At 42.7% G+C, this 18,036-nt stretch overlaps 1 protein-coding gene across 1 annotated transcript in view; it reads right to left on the minus strand.

The window, feature by feature from the left end:
- PRUNE2 (prune homolog 2 with BCH domain) overlaps window positions 1-18,036 on the minus strand; it is a 233,125-nt gene that overhangs the window by 11,682 nt on the left and 203,407 nt on the right. Inside the window, exons 11-13 of the mRNA XM_088464042.1 lie at window positions 16,012-16,110; window positions 10,953-10,988; window positions 8,703-8,738 (exon numbers count right to left, since the gene is read on the minus strand). Of these exons, the coding sequence (XP_088320168.1) occupies window positions 8,703-8,738; window positions 10,953-10,988; window positions 16,012-16,110 (171 nt within the window). The remainder of the gene's footprint in view (window positions 1-8,702; window positions 8,739-10,952; window positions 10,989-16,011; window positions 16,111-18,036) is intronic.

Here is an 18,036-nt window from a genome sequence, read left to right on the forward strand (position 1 = left end):
GGACACACTACCTCCATCAATTGTCTAAATCCCACTGCACTAATGGCGGATACCGGACGCACGTCTAACACCAACATAGCAGTCAAGGCCTCAGTTATACGTTTTGCTTCAGGATGACTGCTGTCGTACTTCATCCTCCTCGCTAAGGACTGTTGGAGGGTCAATTGTTTAGTAAAAGTAGTGGTGTTCCTACTTCCTCTCTGGGATGATGAACGACTCCCAGCAGCAGCAACAGCAGCAGCGGCAGCAGGAGGCATAGTAATGCAGGATCCTCCGGAGGAATCCCGGATAGGAGAGTCAGTCATGCCAGTGACATGGCCTGCAGGACTACTTCCGATCCTGACTTAAGGAGGAAATTGACGAGGAGGGAGTTGACGGTGTGGTTTGCAGGCGCTTGGATACAACAGGACAACGGGATTTAAGTGTCCCTGGACTGCTTACAGTCTTAGCCAAAGTTTCTGAACTTGACAGTAACTTATTATGAACACGCTGCTGGTGCCGTATAAGGGAGGATGTCCCTAGGTGGTTAACGTCCCTACCCCTACTTATTCCACCTTTACATAAGGTACATATGGCAAGACAGTTGTTGTCCGGATTTGGATAGAAATATTGCCAGACCAAAGAGGTGGAATGTTTGGTCTTCTGCCCAGGCATGACCATGATGGGCTTTTTCATCCCACGGACAACAACTGTCTCCCCCGGAGCCTGATTTAAACAAACCACATCACCATCAGAATCCTCCTCGCCAACTTCCTCCTCAGTGCCAGCTACACCAGTATCCTCATCCTGTTGTACTTCAACAGTGACATCTTCAATTTGCATATCAGCAAGTGGACTGTGGGTGCTCCTTTCAGCACTTGCAGGGGGCGTGCAAATGGTGGAAAGAGCCACCTCTTCCCGTCCAGTGCTGGGAAGGTCAGGCATCGCAACCACCACCACACTTGGACTCTCCTTGGGGATTTGTGATATCTTCTTAGAAAGCACAGTTCTTCGCTGTGCTTTTGCCAGCTTAACTCTTTTTTGATTTTTTTAGTGGGAGGAGGGCTTCCATCGTCATGTGAAGCTGAACCACTAGTCATGAACATAGGGATCGACCTTAGCCGTTCCTTGCCACTCCGTGTCGTAAATGGCATATTGGCAAATTTACGTTTCTCTTCAGATGATTTAAATGTTTTTTTCAAGGTCATTTTCCTGAACTTTGTCATTTGGGATTGTATGTGCCCTCTATTATGACATTGGGCATCGGCCTTGGCAGACGAGGTTGATGGCATGTTATTGTCTATGTCATGACTAGTGGCAGCAGCTTCAGCACTAGGAGGAAGTGGTTCTTGATCTTTCTCTATTTTATTTTTATCGGAGAAAGTTTGGTCCTCCATTTATGTTATATCGATTTGATATATACGTGCGGCTAAACACAGAAAATATTTTTTTATTTTTGCTGGAGAGTAGTGCACTTTGTGGGTTACACCACCCTTTAAGAAATGAGCCAGCCGACTCTTTACTTATGGGACACAGGCGCACGCTTGGCACTGCTCCTTTGTTGATGCACGTGCGGCTACTGCGCACACTATTCACAAACACAGAAAATATTTTGTTATTTGGTTTGGAGTGTACTTTGGGGGTTACAGCACCCTTTAACGGTCAAGCCAGCCGGCCCTTTACTTATGACACAGGCGCACGCTTGGCACTACTTTGTTGATGCACGTGCGGCTACTGCGCACACAATTCACAAACACAGGAAAAATATTATTTTTTTAGCACTTGCGGGGAGCACCCTGATGGACAGAGCACCCCCTGGACAACACTACAGCACCCCTTTAGGCCTGGGACACTGCACAGGACTTTGGAGTGGACACAGCCCCTATGGAAAACTGACTGCACAACACAGTCCAGCCAGCCCCTATGGACTTTGAAGTAGTGGACACAGCCCCTATTAACAGCAGCACAGCACAACACAGCCAGCCCCTATGGACTTTGAAGTAGTGGACACAGCCCCTATGGACAACAGCAGCACAGCGCAGCACAGCACAGAACAACACTACTCTGCACTACACTACACTACACAGCCCAGCCAGCCCTAACTGCCACCCTCCCTCTTCACTGTCCACAGCCGAGTTAGAAAATGGCGCCGACGCGGGTACCTTATATAGGATCCAACACCCGCGAGACCCGGAAGGCGGGATGATGACGTTTTGCCTCGATTTCAGATCTGAGTCAGGCGGGAAAAGTCGAGCCTGACTCGGATCTGCCTCGGATCGGGGGGGCTCGGGGGGGTTCGGATTTCAGAAATCCGAACCCGCTCACCCCTAGTCCTAATACATCTAACATCTTTTTACCATATAGTGCAAAATGCTTGGTGTGACTTAGATGCCCCGCCACGGGTAGCACAGTGTACCTTTTCCCTAAATCCTGTGTCTTAGTTACATCGTAGCCAAATACAAAGCATTTACTTTGTATAAGGGATGATAGGTTGCTACTGTTATTACAAAGAAATTGGTATAATATATGTACAAAGTCAAAGATTAAGCACAACGAAATATGGCAGGAGGAATAGCAGCGGCCACACACACAAGTGCAAGTACCACAATCCCCAGTGGTCAGTGTATGTTTGCAATGTAGTTTTGTCACTTTCTGTCATTTTAGTGGTGGGAATTAGATGCACTTTTTAAGAAAAAAGATGCTTGGCGCTGTATTTGGTGCGATTAAAGCAAAGGTCTATGAGGATACATCTGTATTTTGTTAGTAATAGCTAGGATCTCAGAGCTTGTCTTGGAATTTTAGATTAAATATTAATTTGCCTCTCTTTGCATGCACGCCAATACAGTCTCCTCTGTGTTGAAGTTATGGATTATGCTGTTCATTTAATTATGCAACCTACAAGAAATGTTTTAAAACCAAGCTATAGAAGCTAAAAGGGTTGTTATAGTCTATAAACTTTTATCACTGAAAATAAACTTTAATAACATATTAGACATAGCACATGTGTTATATACTGAAGCAAATAGATTTCATCCTTCAATGTTTGTTAGGCTAATAAGAGTAAATGGCTCTTTGGTGTCTATGGGAACACAATGTGTAATTTGCTCAATGTTATATGTTATAGACTAACATGCTACACAAAAATTTGAAACAAGAAAAAACATTATTTTTTCTAAATGTTTACATTAAGCATTGTGCAAATCATCTACTATTCAATATAAATATATTTGCTGTTAGTTTAATTGTGTTAATGTGCAAATATATGTGTGTAATATGTGATCATGATACTAATAGAGAGTGACATTATTGTATAGATCAATGATTATCTGTCTGTAAACCATCCAAACGTCCATGGATATGTTTTGTATATATTACGTGGCATTTGATGATCAGGTAAATCATTAATTATAGTAGAAACAGGGCTGAAACTATTTTGTAAGGGTTTAATTGCTCAACAATCAGGTTGTTTGTCCTGGGAACAGATCTGCTCCACCTCATACTAGATAGAAGATAGAACATTACAGTACACCTGAGGCACTAGTCATCAGGGAGTGCTACTAAACAGAATCCACATTATTACAGGATTAAGTAGTATATGTCAAATGAATTGTTAATTATTGTTATAAGCAGTTATGCAATGGCAGTCCTTAATAAAAGGAAAAAGATGTGCAGTTGTGTCCAGTATATTTAATATTATGTAATACTATTGTTTTAAAATCACTAATTTAGATATAAAATACAGACAACCTGACCAATCAATTGTCTTTACACTTTGGTCAGCTACATTTCATGATTTTAATATTTCAATCATGTATTGGATGGCCATATTAATGTGTGTGTGTGTGTGTGTGTGGTCAGCTTAAATTTAATGTGTGTCGACCTAAAGAGGGTCGATGTTTTCTTATTGTCGACCTATTTTTTTGTCTATCTTTTGTTAACGTCGATCTCTTAGTTGTCGACCTACTTTCTATCTAAGAAGTGGTGTTTACCTAGACGTTGCCTGTTGATCCGTCATCAGCTTAAATGTCACACCTCCGCCCACATGTGTATTACAACCATTCCAAGAATGGTCATATGCTACAGACTACTGCTCACTTTCACACTCTATTGGGACTTTGACATACCTGTCATTTTTAATTGTGTGTCTCATCTGTTAATATATTTATATATAGTGACAAGGTAAGGTTTACTTTAATATAATGTGCATTTGGTCACTTATTTTACAATTTCAAATTCATAATTTTTTTAAGTACTGTAAAAAAAACTTTTCTAGAGAATATGGAAATAGTATGATTATAATTAGCCTGAGCGGACGCACTCAGTAAAAGCTTATGCAAAATGAATTACAAAAAAACATCTTCCGCATCACCTTATTGTTGTCCCAATACATTCCCTGTCAGCTAGGAGAAAAGTAGGTAATTACCCTGGTCACACCCTACTGACATTGTACAGTACAGATGTGTCCTGCTACATCGTTGCTGTGTACGCAACAAATATTGCCACGCATGGCGCGAGGCATGCGCCTGCTAGCGCATACGTGCACTGTGTTCGCACCTGCACCTCCATAGGATTGCATGGTCCGATCCCAGTGTGCGCCATAGCATACCATAGTGTATGCTGCTGTGGGTAATTGCATGGTGCAATGCGTGCACTGGCGGATCTAGACTTTACTTTTAGGGGGGGCAGCTTAAGAATTAATAACGACTCCTCCACTCTGTATTCATTACAAAGGCTCCCCCCAGCCCATCATATGCACCAGACCCTCTGCCCCAACCCCACTGATATACTCCACAAACACAGACTGACAGCACTCTTCTGTAAAAGTGACAGGCAGGACCAGATCTCCTCCCCCCCCCCCCAATTAAAAATTGTCGCACAAAGGCTTCCCCCCAGCCCCACAAGTGCACCAGACACCCCCAAAATCCACAGATATGCTCCACAAAGATATACTCAGAGCACTCTCTCTTCTGAAAACGTGACAGGCAGAAGGCTCGACCACATTGTCAGCCCACACAGCCCAGTATCATCAAAATGGCGCCCGCCTCGATGGATTCCCAGTGCCCACTGCGCATGTCAGAGATCAAATCTTTGACCTTGCGCATGGAAGGAGGACAGGGAGGGCCAGCCACAAAAGAGGTTATTACCTCAGAAGGAATCGCCCACCCACCCCCTGCCACGCCGCCAACGGTCCTGCCAGCCCAGACACAACTTGTGACTGACTGTGTCAGTGACACAGTGTCACATAATAGACCCATGCGCTGGTGCTGTGCCGCGGCCACCTGCACAGCTGTCAGGCAGCAGCACCAGCAGCTAAGCTAAGCCCGGCTGGCAGACAGTGACACTAGTCATGTCATTAAGTGGGCGGGATTTTTAGCAATCTGGGCTATGTGTACAGGGAGGGGGGCGATCGCCCCCCCCCTGGATCCGCCGGTGGATGCGTGCACACGTTTGTAGCGCAATCGGCAAAGATGTAGCTGGACACATCTGTAGATAGACCTTCTCAATCCCTGCCATAACAGGAACAATCCAATAGTAATCATATTGTTCACTGACCACTTACCACACCTTCCTGTTAGGGTCTGAGTGATGACTGTGACCACAGGAGGATCTGGGGACCCCCCTTCCCTTTTCTTTCTGGCACAAAAGAATATACTTGAAAGGAGAACAGCAGTGGCACTCTGTGCTGTTTCCGTCAGGTTTGATAGAGCCGATAGGCACTAGGATCCACTACATCTCTCATAGCCGGTCCTTACTACTGAATGCATATGCGCTGCAAAAAGCTATGTATCTCTCATCTCTCCTGGCATCCTAGGTGCACAAATGTACACCGATTGCACCTGACCCTGTTACCGCCACAAGGGCCGCTCTCAACGAACACTGTATCACCACCGCTTAGCTGTCCAAGCACCCCTCTGACCAGTAAATAAGCAGCCTGATGGTGCTTTCTGCACCAGGCGCACTACAAGGACCAGCACCCCCTTGCTTGCTCCAGGCTGACACTGCACCATTACTGTGTTATTGCTGATATCATTGTATCTACCACCCTGCATATAACCCCTGCATAACTACTGGTTACTTGCTGTCTATTGGATGTACCCCATGCCCCCAGCGTGACAAAAACGGGGGGTGGGACTCATGGGCGTGCGCAAATGTCCTTAACACCACTATCTCCTCTCCATTCCCTTATCGTGGTCTCCCCACTGTCATTTTATTCTGGATTTGCCCCTGTCTATGACTGCCTGCAGGGAATGTACAGTATAAGAAGGTAGCCTGAACATGGTTAAAGGTCAGGGGTGTGCCTAGCCTCCCATCTATTGTATATTGTAGAAATGTATTAGATTTGTTTGCAATTTAAAAAACAAAAGCTGTTTTCATTTGTTACTTTGTATCTTCCTTTTGTGACACTTTTGATGCATTCAATAAACTTATTTTAAACAAAAACGTAATTTTTTGGCATCATTAGACAATTCGAAAGGGTAAATACCACAAATTTATGCTTTTTCTTCAGGAAAATTGTCAGGTTTTTTTTTTTTTCTTTTTAGATCACTGCCCTTCATTTTACAGCACCATAATATTGTATAACTGTGGACACACTCAAAACAACCGCCGGGATCCCATACCCAACACATTCATTTCAACTAATTTGAGCTGCTCACTTCTACTCATGTTACTTTCACTATTTTTAAGTTCTCTAGCTACCAGAGGGCCTGATTCACTATGGATAGCAATATAGCCTACACACGCAGTTCAATTGCAATAGTTTGCTAATCCATAGCGATCACAATGCTGCCACAGCACTACATAAGGATGCCCACTACACCTACACGCATGTCCGTAATGGTTAGCAAGACTGCAAAAACATCGGTAACATCGGACTCATACGCACAGGTAAGGCAGGTCAGACCTCACTCAGGTATTGCTAACTTCAGTGCATGCTATGAGACCTCAGGCTGCATATGGTATCGCACTAGCACGCTTGCATTCGGCCGACCACCCCGTCACCATCCACAAACGGCACTTCCTGTCAATCACTCTGCGATGGGTCTGCGTAGCCGCTGCGATCGCAGCCGGTCGCAGTGGCCGGTTCGCGCACTGCAATGCATAAGCATGCGCAACAATTGCCCGATTGCATGCGTATTAGCAACTGAGATCCAAGCTGAATCAGGCCCAGAGTTTTCAGTCCAGAGCAATTGCGGTAAAAGTTCTAGGGAGTTTCCTCGTTAATTAATATAGCCTTTTCTCTTTAAAACACCAACCAAAAGACAGTTAAAACTGATTTTATAATGAGGGTGGTATATCCTACAAAATTACATTTGAATGCAGTTTTGTGCAGATAATAAATGGTGGAAGCAAGAGAGGAAAAGGGGAACTTGAAGACTGTATATTATAGTCCACGCTGCAATTAAATAATTATTCAGAATAAACATTAAGTTACATGCATATATTTTAAGATGTAGTCTACTTTTTAGCAAATATGATGTCATTCTGGAAAAAAAAATCATGCAATGTATGATCATGTATATAATGTCTGGAAACAGCCTATGATAAAATAAATGACTTGGACAAGCAGCAACAGGGTGGAGGATACAGAACACCAAAGACACTAGTCATCAGCTAGACAGGGAGTGTTATTGTACAGTATGTGTTAGAGGTTTCAGTAACATATGCCAAATGAATTAGTAATGATGGCAATGTGATTGGGTACTGGCATTAAGGCCTCTATGAAAGCCAAAAAGGTTTTTTCGTGCAATTATAAATAAAAGTATTTTTTTACCTCTTTCTTCACCATATAAATCTAAATACAAATGCTTTTAGGGGAAGAACAAAATAAAGTGTAAGATTCATTTAGCATTCTGTAACTGATGGGGATGAGAGTGATAACACAATATAATGAGTCATTTCTTTACAGTGATGGATCATCTAGATTTGTTATAAATGGAGTAATATGGGCTTTCAGATACAGTAATGTGCATAGTAAATAAAGTACAGAAAACCAAAGTATTCCGTCTTGCTTTTTCCCTGTGCACTTTCATTTCTGTGATTATCTATTCTGCAGTTTACTACCTTGCGGTTTATGATCTCAAGTTCCTGTCCATAAGATACTAGTTTATGTCCTATACAATACATAACTATGATTTCACCTTGCTATATCTTACTGTATAACAGGATGCGATAGCATGGCATGAACACAATCAGGGTCATTTACCAGAAGTGCAAAATACTTACTGATGGGAAGAGTTGGGTGGAGGATGAGCTGGCATGAGTGCCCAGTTTTTTATCTACTTGCAAAATGCATTCATTATTTAAATTATATTACATGATTTACAAAGGGTCATTTAGTAGAGGGTGTTCCAGTTTTACAGGGAGGTGGTTGTTTTTTTGGGGGGACATGAGGCTAAACCAAGCTGAATTGTTTAAATTAAACAATGGGAGCTTCTAAAGTGGTAGTAGGATGAATTGTGCAGTGACATTTTTATATTGTTTCCACATTGCACATTTTCAGCCAGATCCACAAAATATCACACCAAATGCTTATGGGTGTAGTTCCCTAAACCATAATATGCCTGCTCCTAAAACGCAGACACTTTCGTGGTAATAGGAATGTATTCCGCTCTTGCAGATTTTGCGGTTCGCAAATGACCGTTATTGTATTTCATAACCTGCACACTTACAAGAACGCACACATATATAAAACATTGTGTGGTAGACGATTGGTTTCTTACTTGGTTGATTCATTTTCATTTAGTTCTTCATCCAGTCTGCATTAGTAATAATTTATTGAGGTAACCAAAAAGAAAAAAAAGAAAGAGGGAAAGAAGCAAGCATGACATAAGCAAAGCCAAACAAAGCCAATGCAGATTTGGAGCAGTCATACACATTGTAAAAGGTTGCTGTGTACATTTACAAATCACACTGTAATGTGCTGTAAGGCCAAATTTAATAGCTCAATCTGGTTTTGTCTTTAAACCAATTGCCCCTTTAAATCTAAGGAGTATCTTGTCGGAATCGTAAGCTATTTGGCTCATAGAATTAGGGCCATAACTAGGGGTGTGCGAGAGGTGCTGTCGCACAGGGCACAGGGCCATTAGGGAGGCATCATTGCTGCCCCATGGCACCTGCATGTGGCTTGCAGGGTACCTGGAATGGCACCCTGGAGCAAGTAGAGCTACTGCTGAGCCGCCCAGAGTATTCAAGGGATACCCGGGCGGGCACCCTGAAGCCTGTGGAGCTGCCCAGAGCATCCTTAGGACACTCCGGGCAGTGGTCCTCTTGCTAGAGCGGATGGCCCTGCCCCCTAGGCATGATTACATAACATTATGGGTTTAGGGGGTGGAGCCAGCACAGGGTGCAAGGCCGCTTTGTAACGGTGCTGGATAGAATCTGGGAAGTGTTACTAGTCCAGATTCCACATTCATTTACAACTCTTCTCAATACCCAACAAATCTACATCTAAAATATAAACCATCCTTTTCCTTCTAGTTACATATATTACTGATCTTTTATTGTCTCTAAAGTGGATTCTACCTCTCTCTTCTCAGGAAGTCTGTTAGAGTCTCATTTAGAAAACTTAGGGCTGCCATTTTACTGTGGTCAGAAGATTTTGGACATGGTGGTTGGCCCCTGATTGAGGACTTAGGGGTCTATTTACTAAGCAGTGTTCGGAGACAGAGTGAAAAGTGATAAGGTGCCAGCCAATCAGCTCACAGCTATCATTTTTCAAACACAACCTGTGAGATGACAGTTGGGAGCTGATTGGCTGGCACCTACTTTATTATCACTTTTTACTCTGTCTCCTAACACTGCTTAGTAAATAGATGCCCTTCTACACAAGTCTTCCTACTTGTTACATGAAATTTCTCCCTTGTGCACTAAAACAACTATGGAAAAATACAATGTATCGCACAGTAGCATTATGGGGGTAATTCACAAGGGACAAACTTGAGAAAAAGCATCTGATAATATTTTCTTTCCAGTTTGATACATTGTGCACCTATTTTAAGAACATGGACAGGGTAACTTTTGTTGAAAAAAAACAACTACATTTTTGTTCTAGTTTTTAACCATTTTTTTTTCTACTTTTTTATTTTTACAGAATATGCTACAGGAAGATCAAATCAGGGTTTCCAGTGCAGTGCAGATGTGTGATATTGCAAAATGCATTGGGGAACCCTTGACTGGCAAGCAAAGCGATACGTTTCTTGCTGCTGCCAGTTAGTAGCACTCAGCCACCCCCAGTGAAATTTTTTTTTTGATAAATGGGCCCAAAACGTTTTTTGTATAACTGCGATAAGCAGCTAAAGAAAATATTTATTTTCAGCCATATTGATAAAGTGGTCCCTCGGTATGCAACGGTTAAAGCCTATGACCATAGTGTGACATGACTGAGTTATTTACGGGTCTATGTACTAAACCTTTCAGAGAGATAAAGTGGACGGAGATAAAGGACCAACCGATCAGCTCCTAGCTGTCATTTTTCAAACACAGCCTGTGAGTTAGGAGCTGATTGATTGGTACTTTATCTCCATCCACTTAGGCTTAGTACATAGACCACTTAGTTCTGCTACATTTCTGACACTGTTATTTTTAATATTATTCGGGAACAGAACTTGAACCAGTGCAATAAGATTTTCAGTCCCATGCCTGATTTAGCTGGGGGGAACTAGCAAAAAGCAGCAGGGAAGTAGGAAACATGCTAACTGCATAGGAAACAGCGTATCCTGTTATCCCAATACGTTAAAGCAAGCTGCAGCCAGAAAGAGAAAGTCACGATTACATTTTATTGAAACTATTTTAGTTATTATTTTAGAACGCTGGTCTTAGTACCAATACCTTGCAGTATAACTGCATAACTGCCTACTTACATAGCATGCAGGTATAGGACGGCATTCTAGCTGCAGAGAACAACAAAGTTATCCGCATAGGTGGGGCAGTTAGTGTAAGGTATATGCCATATATGGGCTGCTAACATTTACCTGATTTTCCTTGGAAAACATCTTGTTTCTTCATACCTTCCAAGAGAAAAGTGATTGAGTGGGGGATAGCAGGTAAATAAGGTAGGAGCTAGGGAACACTTTCTTTCTTTTAAGTAAAATCAAGTAGGTTTGCGGCCTCACTGCACATACACAAGTATATTCACCTGTTTATATCCCAGTATGACAAAAAAAACTACTTTCCAATTTAAAGAGCTAACCTGCCACCAATGAGTCCGTATCATTGTTCATCACAGACCATGTATTCTTACAGTGAGTCCCTCAATGTCACAGCATAAACTGCCAAACTGAGGGCTCAATCAATATCACATATGTCTATACACTGAAGCATTCATCCATGTTGGCTGAAAATGAATTGTGTTAGTGTAGTTAGGGCACAAAATAGATCGAAATTAGCAGTCAGATGTAACAGAAATAGGGGGAGACATACCAAGTAGTCTATGTTCTAAGCCTTGGAGAGAGATAAAGTGTATGGAGATAAAGTACCAACCAATCAGCTCCTGTCACTTTAAAGGCTGTGTTTGAAAATTGACAGTTAAGAGCTGATTGGTTGGTTCTTTATCTCCATTCATTTTCTCTCTCTCCACGGCTTAGTACATAGACCCCAAAGCCTTGGAGAGAGATAAAGTGGAGAGAGACAAAAGAACCAACCAATCAACTTCTAACTGTATTTGTTCAAACGCAGCCTGTAAAGTGACAGCATAGTATATCTCCCCCATAGTTATGCTGACTATTACTTACTGTTTGGTAATGAAGCAACAATATACTAAACATGTGGCAACAGGAAACTGTTTATCGTCTTAGCCAGCTATAGCTGATAACAGTTTAGCAGTAAGTCCTACTGATAACATTGTAGTTAGGCAATGTCTTGTTTTTGTTAGATAATCTTCTTTGAGCTTCTCAGTATTTATAGGACTAAAATGTTATAACCTAAGGGGCAGGTCACCAGATAAATATGACATATACATTATGCCATTACCGTTTTTCTTTTCTTGCAACCAAATGATTGTGACTTGCTTTTTCCATAGACTTTGATAATGTAGAAATGGTATAAATGTCAAGAGCTTTGCACTTTGCTGCTTATTGTGATTTATAACAGTGAGTAACTTCCTTTTGATTGCTCTTACCTTGTTCTTTGCCATAGAGTAAATAAGGACTGCTTCACAGATACTCTATATTTCAACTGAACCATTTCTCAATGTCATAACTATTTAGTTACAGGTTATTTCCTTGTGTAGGATGCTTTAACCCCTTCGCTGCTAAGGGGTTTTCTCATTTCTGTGCTGCAGACGTTTTACGACGTTTGTGCTAGTCACATCCCAACATCAATATCACAGATTTTTTCTTTTTGTGCAGTGTCCACACAATTTATAGCTGTTTTTTTATCTGAACACATAGTAGTTTCAGAAAATACCAATAATTATCTTTTTGCTCTGTTTAAAACGTCAAATACAATTTAAACTAATGAGCTCATTCAGACCCGGACGCTAAGCTGCACTCTCACGCAGCTAAAAGGGGCCGGGTATACAAATTCCGCGATCGCACTGTCTGGTGTAAGGACACCTTCTGTGTCTTAGAGAGCGACGGCAGAGCGAATGCACGCCGGTATAAAGACGCCCACTTTTCTCTCAATACACATAATCTCCAGGAAGCGTAGTAACAATCGGAACCATCGAGAGCCATCGGAGCTGCACGCAGCGCTTGAGGTAGAGCTTACCCCGCCGCAAGCACTGCAATCACTGCAGGCTAAAAAACAACCAAGTGACGTGTACAATGACGCATCTTTGCTGATTATGCACACCCATAAAACTGCATTTTGACGGCCAGACACGCCTGCGTTCGCAGCACCACCCCCCCCCCGTTCACAAGCACCTTCCCCTGTTACCACCCACAAATGTTGCTGTCACTCAAAGTAACGTCCAGTCTGTGTACTACGAGCGCACGATTCCCGATCGCAGTGAGTGACACATGCATGCCCATATTGACGAATACACATGCGCAAACGGGCGACTCTCGCCCAAAGCGTGTGTCTGTGGCTTAGCGAGCGGGTCTGAATCAGGCCCTAAGTGTCCAAAAAAGATTTTTTTTTTCTATTTTAAATTTCAAGGAAATTAACTAAAAGCAAATGCTATTTTCTTTATAAACACCACAAATAAATACTTTGTGATTCTTGCTTTGGTATTAATCTACTATTCCAAAATTGCAAAAATGAGTATTCTATGCAGACGTTTTCACAAACAAACCTGCATCTCTTGTTTCCTCGCTAATCTTTGTCATGTCGATTTAAACACTTACAATGTGCAAAAATAATATGGTAGCCCAACAAAGCATATCCCCGAAAATCTACCACATTAAATGAGTGGAGGACAAAAGATGGGGAAGATGTGGGTTTTAAATTCCCCCATCTGTGGAAAACTTTTTTGTGTACTTCAGTATCTAGTCAATAACTACTATGAGAACATATTGTTTGAAAGAGGGGACTACCCATATTCAAACATAGGTGTCCATAGGCAAATGCAGGGGGGGTTCCGTCTGCCTGGAAACCCCCCTCCCCAGCCCACACCATGACTACAATAGAAATAGTAATATAATATAATTTTACAAGTTCTGCATGTTATTCTCAGTATCACAAATGAAATTATTAGTACCACCTGTGGATCTTTTAACATGTATCAGCTAGTAATAAATAACCTGTGCACCAACTAGGAGATCTGGAAAACATTCACTGTTAGGGATATGCTGCTATAGAGCCCAATATGTACATATATGTCCAGGGCAGTGCTAGGTTGCTCCCAGACTCCCGCACTTGCACTAATACTCTGGAATGGTGCCCACATCTAAAATAAAAACATTTAGCTTAGGCAGGATGGCCCTACTGCCACATCTAATGGCTTACTGTGATTACTGGTCCTGTATATGCTGGAATTATGACACACAATACACTTTGCATATTAAAGCTGGATAAGTGCTAATTCTACCCTCTTCATGGACTGGCCCACTCACTGTAAAATCAAGCATTTGGAAACCTCCGTCTAGAAATCCTGCGTTTGCCACTGGTGTCCCCATTGATGTTTGTGCCAGGATGGGAGAGATACTGGCCCATGTGGAAAATGTAAGCACAGGGTGATATGGTCTTGTGATCACAAGAGATCACCAGACAAAAACTGCTAAGGGACCACATCATTTGTAAAAGGAAACTAACCCTTCTCCATTGGCTTCTCATTGCCCCCTTTGCGTCTGCACATGAATAAGTCATCAGTACCAGTGGGGGAAAAGGTAATTTTGTATTTTTTTTGTACTGATGCCCATCGCTGAGGAGCCCAAGTGGTACTTGTCCTTTACAGTCTTAATGTATGTGCAGAGAATAACTTACTTTCTTCAGAGCAAAGGTGTTAAAATCAACACTTAATTTTAAGTTTTCAGATTTTGCAAGAGGATTTTCTCTAAGTATGATTCTAAGCCTGCATTCACCTGTATGCACCTGCTACTGTAACTGCCCCAGTACCACCTGTTTGACTTGCAAGATGCCTGAAATGGCACCCTGCAGCCTGCAGAGCCACCCGTCTTGTCCTTAGGACGCTCCCAGAGCTCAGCTTCCTGGTTCCAGGACCCTCTTCCATGATGTCACATGTGAAAGAAGGGGGGGGGGGATTGTATGAGACAGCTTTGTAATTGTCTGAAAAGAGTCCTGGTGGTTGAGAGAGTTAAAAGAAAGTAGATAGTACAGATGTGTCCACATACATCTTTCCTCCGTGTGCTACAAGTCATATTACACATAACGCGTGAGCGTCATGTGACTCGGTAGCGCTGAGCGTCTCTTCATGTGACATTTTCCCTTCAAATGTGTCTTATTCGCAAAGTGATGTGAATAGGGCGCACAAGCAGCTTCTGCTGATTACAATGCTATGCGGTATACCTATATTCTGTGTGTGACCGTGGGTGGATCTGCATACAAAATACTACTTTAGTGTCAACGGCTGTGACACTGTAATGTAGCGTTTAGCATGCAGATACACCCGCAGTCACACTCAGAATATAGGCATGCTGTATATCATTGTAATCAGCAGAAGCAGCATGTGAGTCATATTCACATCGCATTGTGAATAAGACGCATTTAAAGGGGGAAAGGTCACACGAAAAGACTCTCAGCTCTACTGAGTCAAGTCAGTAAGAGCTGCTTAACGTGCAAGGAGGTTAGATGTATGTGGAGACCTCTGTATTTGCATTATTAAGATTTTCCTCTTAAATCAGAAAAAAATAATAATCAGGACCTTGTATGCCCCTCTTGACTTGGTTCAGGGGGGTCCTAAAAGAGGGGTGCCCCAGCCCCCTTAATCAAACTCTGACTGCAGATATAAAATGTGCATAGATCTAGATTTAAGAGGGTCGTGTCCAAGCACAAATTTAAACTGTAATGTAAAAATAAAGCTGTCCAGCATTTGTGGGCTGCATGCAGAAGCAGTCAGTATTTACTCTGCATAAAATAAATGAATACATGTGCACCCCTTGCATTGCTACTGTACATGGTGTGTCCAGGTGCACAGTTATAGGTTGAGTCTCCCATATCCAAATATTCCGAAATACGGAATAATTTTGGCATGACTGAGATAATGAAACCTTTGATTTTTGATGGTTCAATGTACAAAAACTTTGTCTAAGGCACAAATTATTAAAAATATTGTATAAAATTACCTTCAGGCTCTGTGTATAAGGTGTATATGAAATATAAATGATTTTCAGTTCTGTACACAAAATTTGCTTGAGCCACAAAATTATTGAAAATATTGTATAAAATTACCTGCAGGCTGGTGTATAAGGTGTATATAACACATAAATGCATTCTGTGTGTATATTTGGGTCCCATTCCCAAGATATCTCATTATGATATGCAAATATTCCAAAATACGGAATATTCCGTTATCCAAAATACCCCTGGTCCCAAGCATTTTGGTTATGGGAGACTCATACTCAACTCAGAATCAGCCCTATAATGTTGCAAATATGATCCTTTGAGATATCTTGGTGTTTTGTTTGGACTTACTTGATGATACTTTCTGGAATCTGCACATACTCCATTGGAATCAACTCTCTGAGTTCTGCTAAGCTGGATACATACTTTATCTTGCTGCTGAATTTAGAGCTGAGAGATAGAGAAACATTTTTTTTTCAATGTGTGACACTATATTAGTTCAATGTAAATACTCAATTGTAATCAATAATTATCACACCTGTTTCCACAGAGAGAAATCCTGAAAACATAACCTGTTTGGAATACTTGAGGATTGGAAGTGAGAACCAGGTGTATAAACAACAAATGTGTGACATGTTGCTGACATCATACACAGGAAAATGTATATATGCCTATCCATGCATACAGAACCTCCCATTTGTCACAATTGGCATATTGAGTGTATGGAAGAGCAGCGGTGAACGGATGCTATGTGCATCTGTCACTGGTGGCTGCAGCAGTAGAAGAGCTCCTGGATGGAACCAGATGGGTATAAGAAAGCAAAAGTGCTAGACACGCCCCCTCTGTGATATGGCCAAGCTCTCTGTTCCAATCTCTGGGCCTGATTCAGAGCCGGACACTCTGACCAGAGCGCTCGCTCTGAATCAGGGCCCTCCTACCTGAAAATGGAGCGGCCTTATGGGCGCTCGCATAGCTGTGGGTTACCACCCACAGCTTATGCGAGCGTCCATGATGATGGTCGTGATGGTCAAGACCATCGCGACCATCGGGCTTGCGACGGAGACCCTGCGGTAGGGTCTCGCTGCCACAAGCCCAGGAGTGATTTTGGCTCTATCAGAGCCAAAATCACTCCCACTGACATCACTAGTGATGTCCGTGGGGCCGGCTTCAGACGGTAGGCGTTCCCATGGGAACGCCTCCGTCTGGCAGCCACGCCCACCAAAGGGGGCGTGCTGTCAATCAACGTCGACAGCACGCCCTCTTTGGTGCGAGACCCGGAGCGACGGAGAGCCCGTCGCTAGCCGGGTCTCGCGCATGCGCACGACGGAGCTCCCTCAACATCGACCCACTCGCGAGCGGGCCTGAATGACCCCCTCTGTTCCAATCCGGTCAAATAGATGGGGAAATGTAATAGTCATCAAATTTGCAGCAACTTTGGCCTCCAAGTTGCAGGATGTCATAGCCTGCAATTTGGAGGTGACAACCAGCTGGCAATGTGCGGCGGATTATGTGCATGGATTCTTGTATCTTTTCAGTCAACTTTGGATATAGAAATATTTATTCTATCTATCTATCTATCTATCTATCTATCTATCTATCTATCTATCTATCTATCTATGTATGAGTGTGTTGGTGTGTGTATGGCCACCTAGGCTGGAATTAAAAAAATCGGGGGGACAAAGATTGTTTTGCACTAGAGCTGGTGGCATTTTTGACTTTCGGGAGCATTCTCAGCGATTCCACAGCCCTCTATACCTGCAAACTTGTATGTTTAATAATAAAAACATTGGAATGGTGACTTTGGGGCTGATTTAGCAGTGGACGAAATTGCAAAGCTGCACACAAGCTGCTTTGCAATTCCATCCTGCTAAAATTCAAATATTGCAGGAGGCGCCTGAAATGAAGAGTTGCCTCCTGTCAGCATCTGGACGCAGCCTGGGATCACCACTGCAACCATCGCCATAGCGACACATCCCCATTTTATGGGTATGCAGGCCGTCCCTGCCACCGCACCATCCCACAAACGCCTCTGCCTGTCAATCAGGCAGAGACATTACAGGGGTCTGCAACCGATCTTGCAGACTCATTCTGCACATGTGCAATTCCCCGATAATTAGGAATCTGTGTAATTAGCACCATCAGCGTCCACTGCTGAATCAGTCTTCTTGCATATATATACAATTTCTATTACATAAAGCCACTTGAAATGCCTGTTTTCCTAAATCTAAAATTATTACTCTCTGATGTGACCAAGCCCCGCCCTCGGTGACACATACGTCATCCTACGAGGTCAGCTGCTAATGGCCGGGCACCTTCCTGAGATGCAGTGTGGAGGGACATTCCCGCTGCCTTAGCCGCTCGCTCCTGCACCTCACA

This window comes from Taudactylus pleione, unplaced genomic scaffold, assembly GCF_031769625.1.
Source record: "Taudactylus pleione unplaced genomic scaffold, aTauple2 ptg001573l, whole genome shotgun sequence".
Lineage (NCBI taxonomy): Eukaryota > Metazoa > Chordata > Amphibia > Anura > Myobatrachidae > Taudactylus > Taudactylus pleione.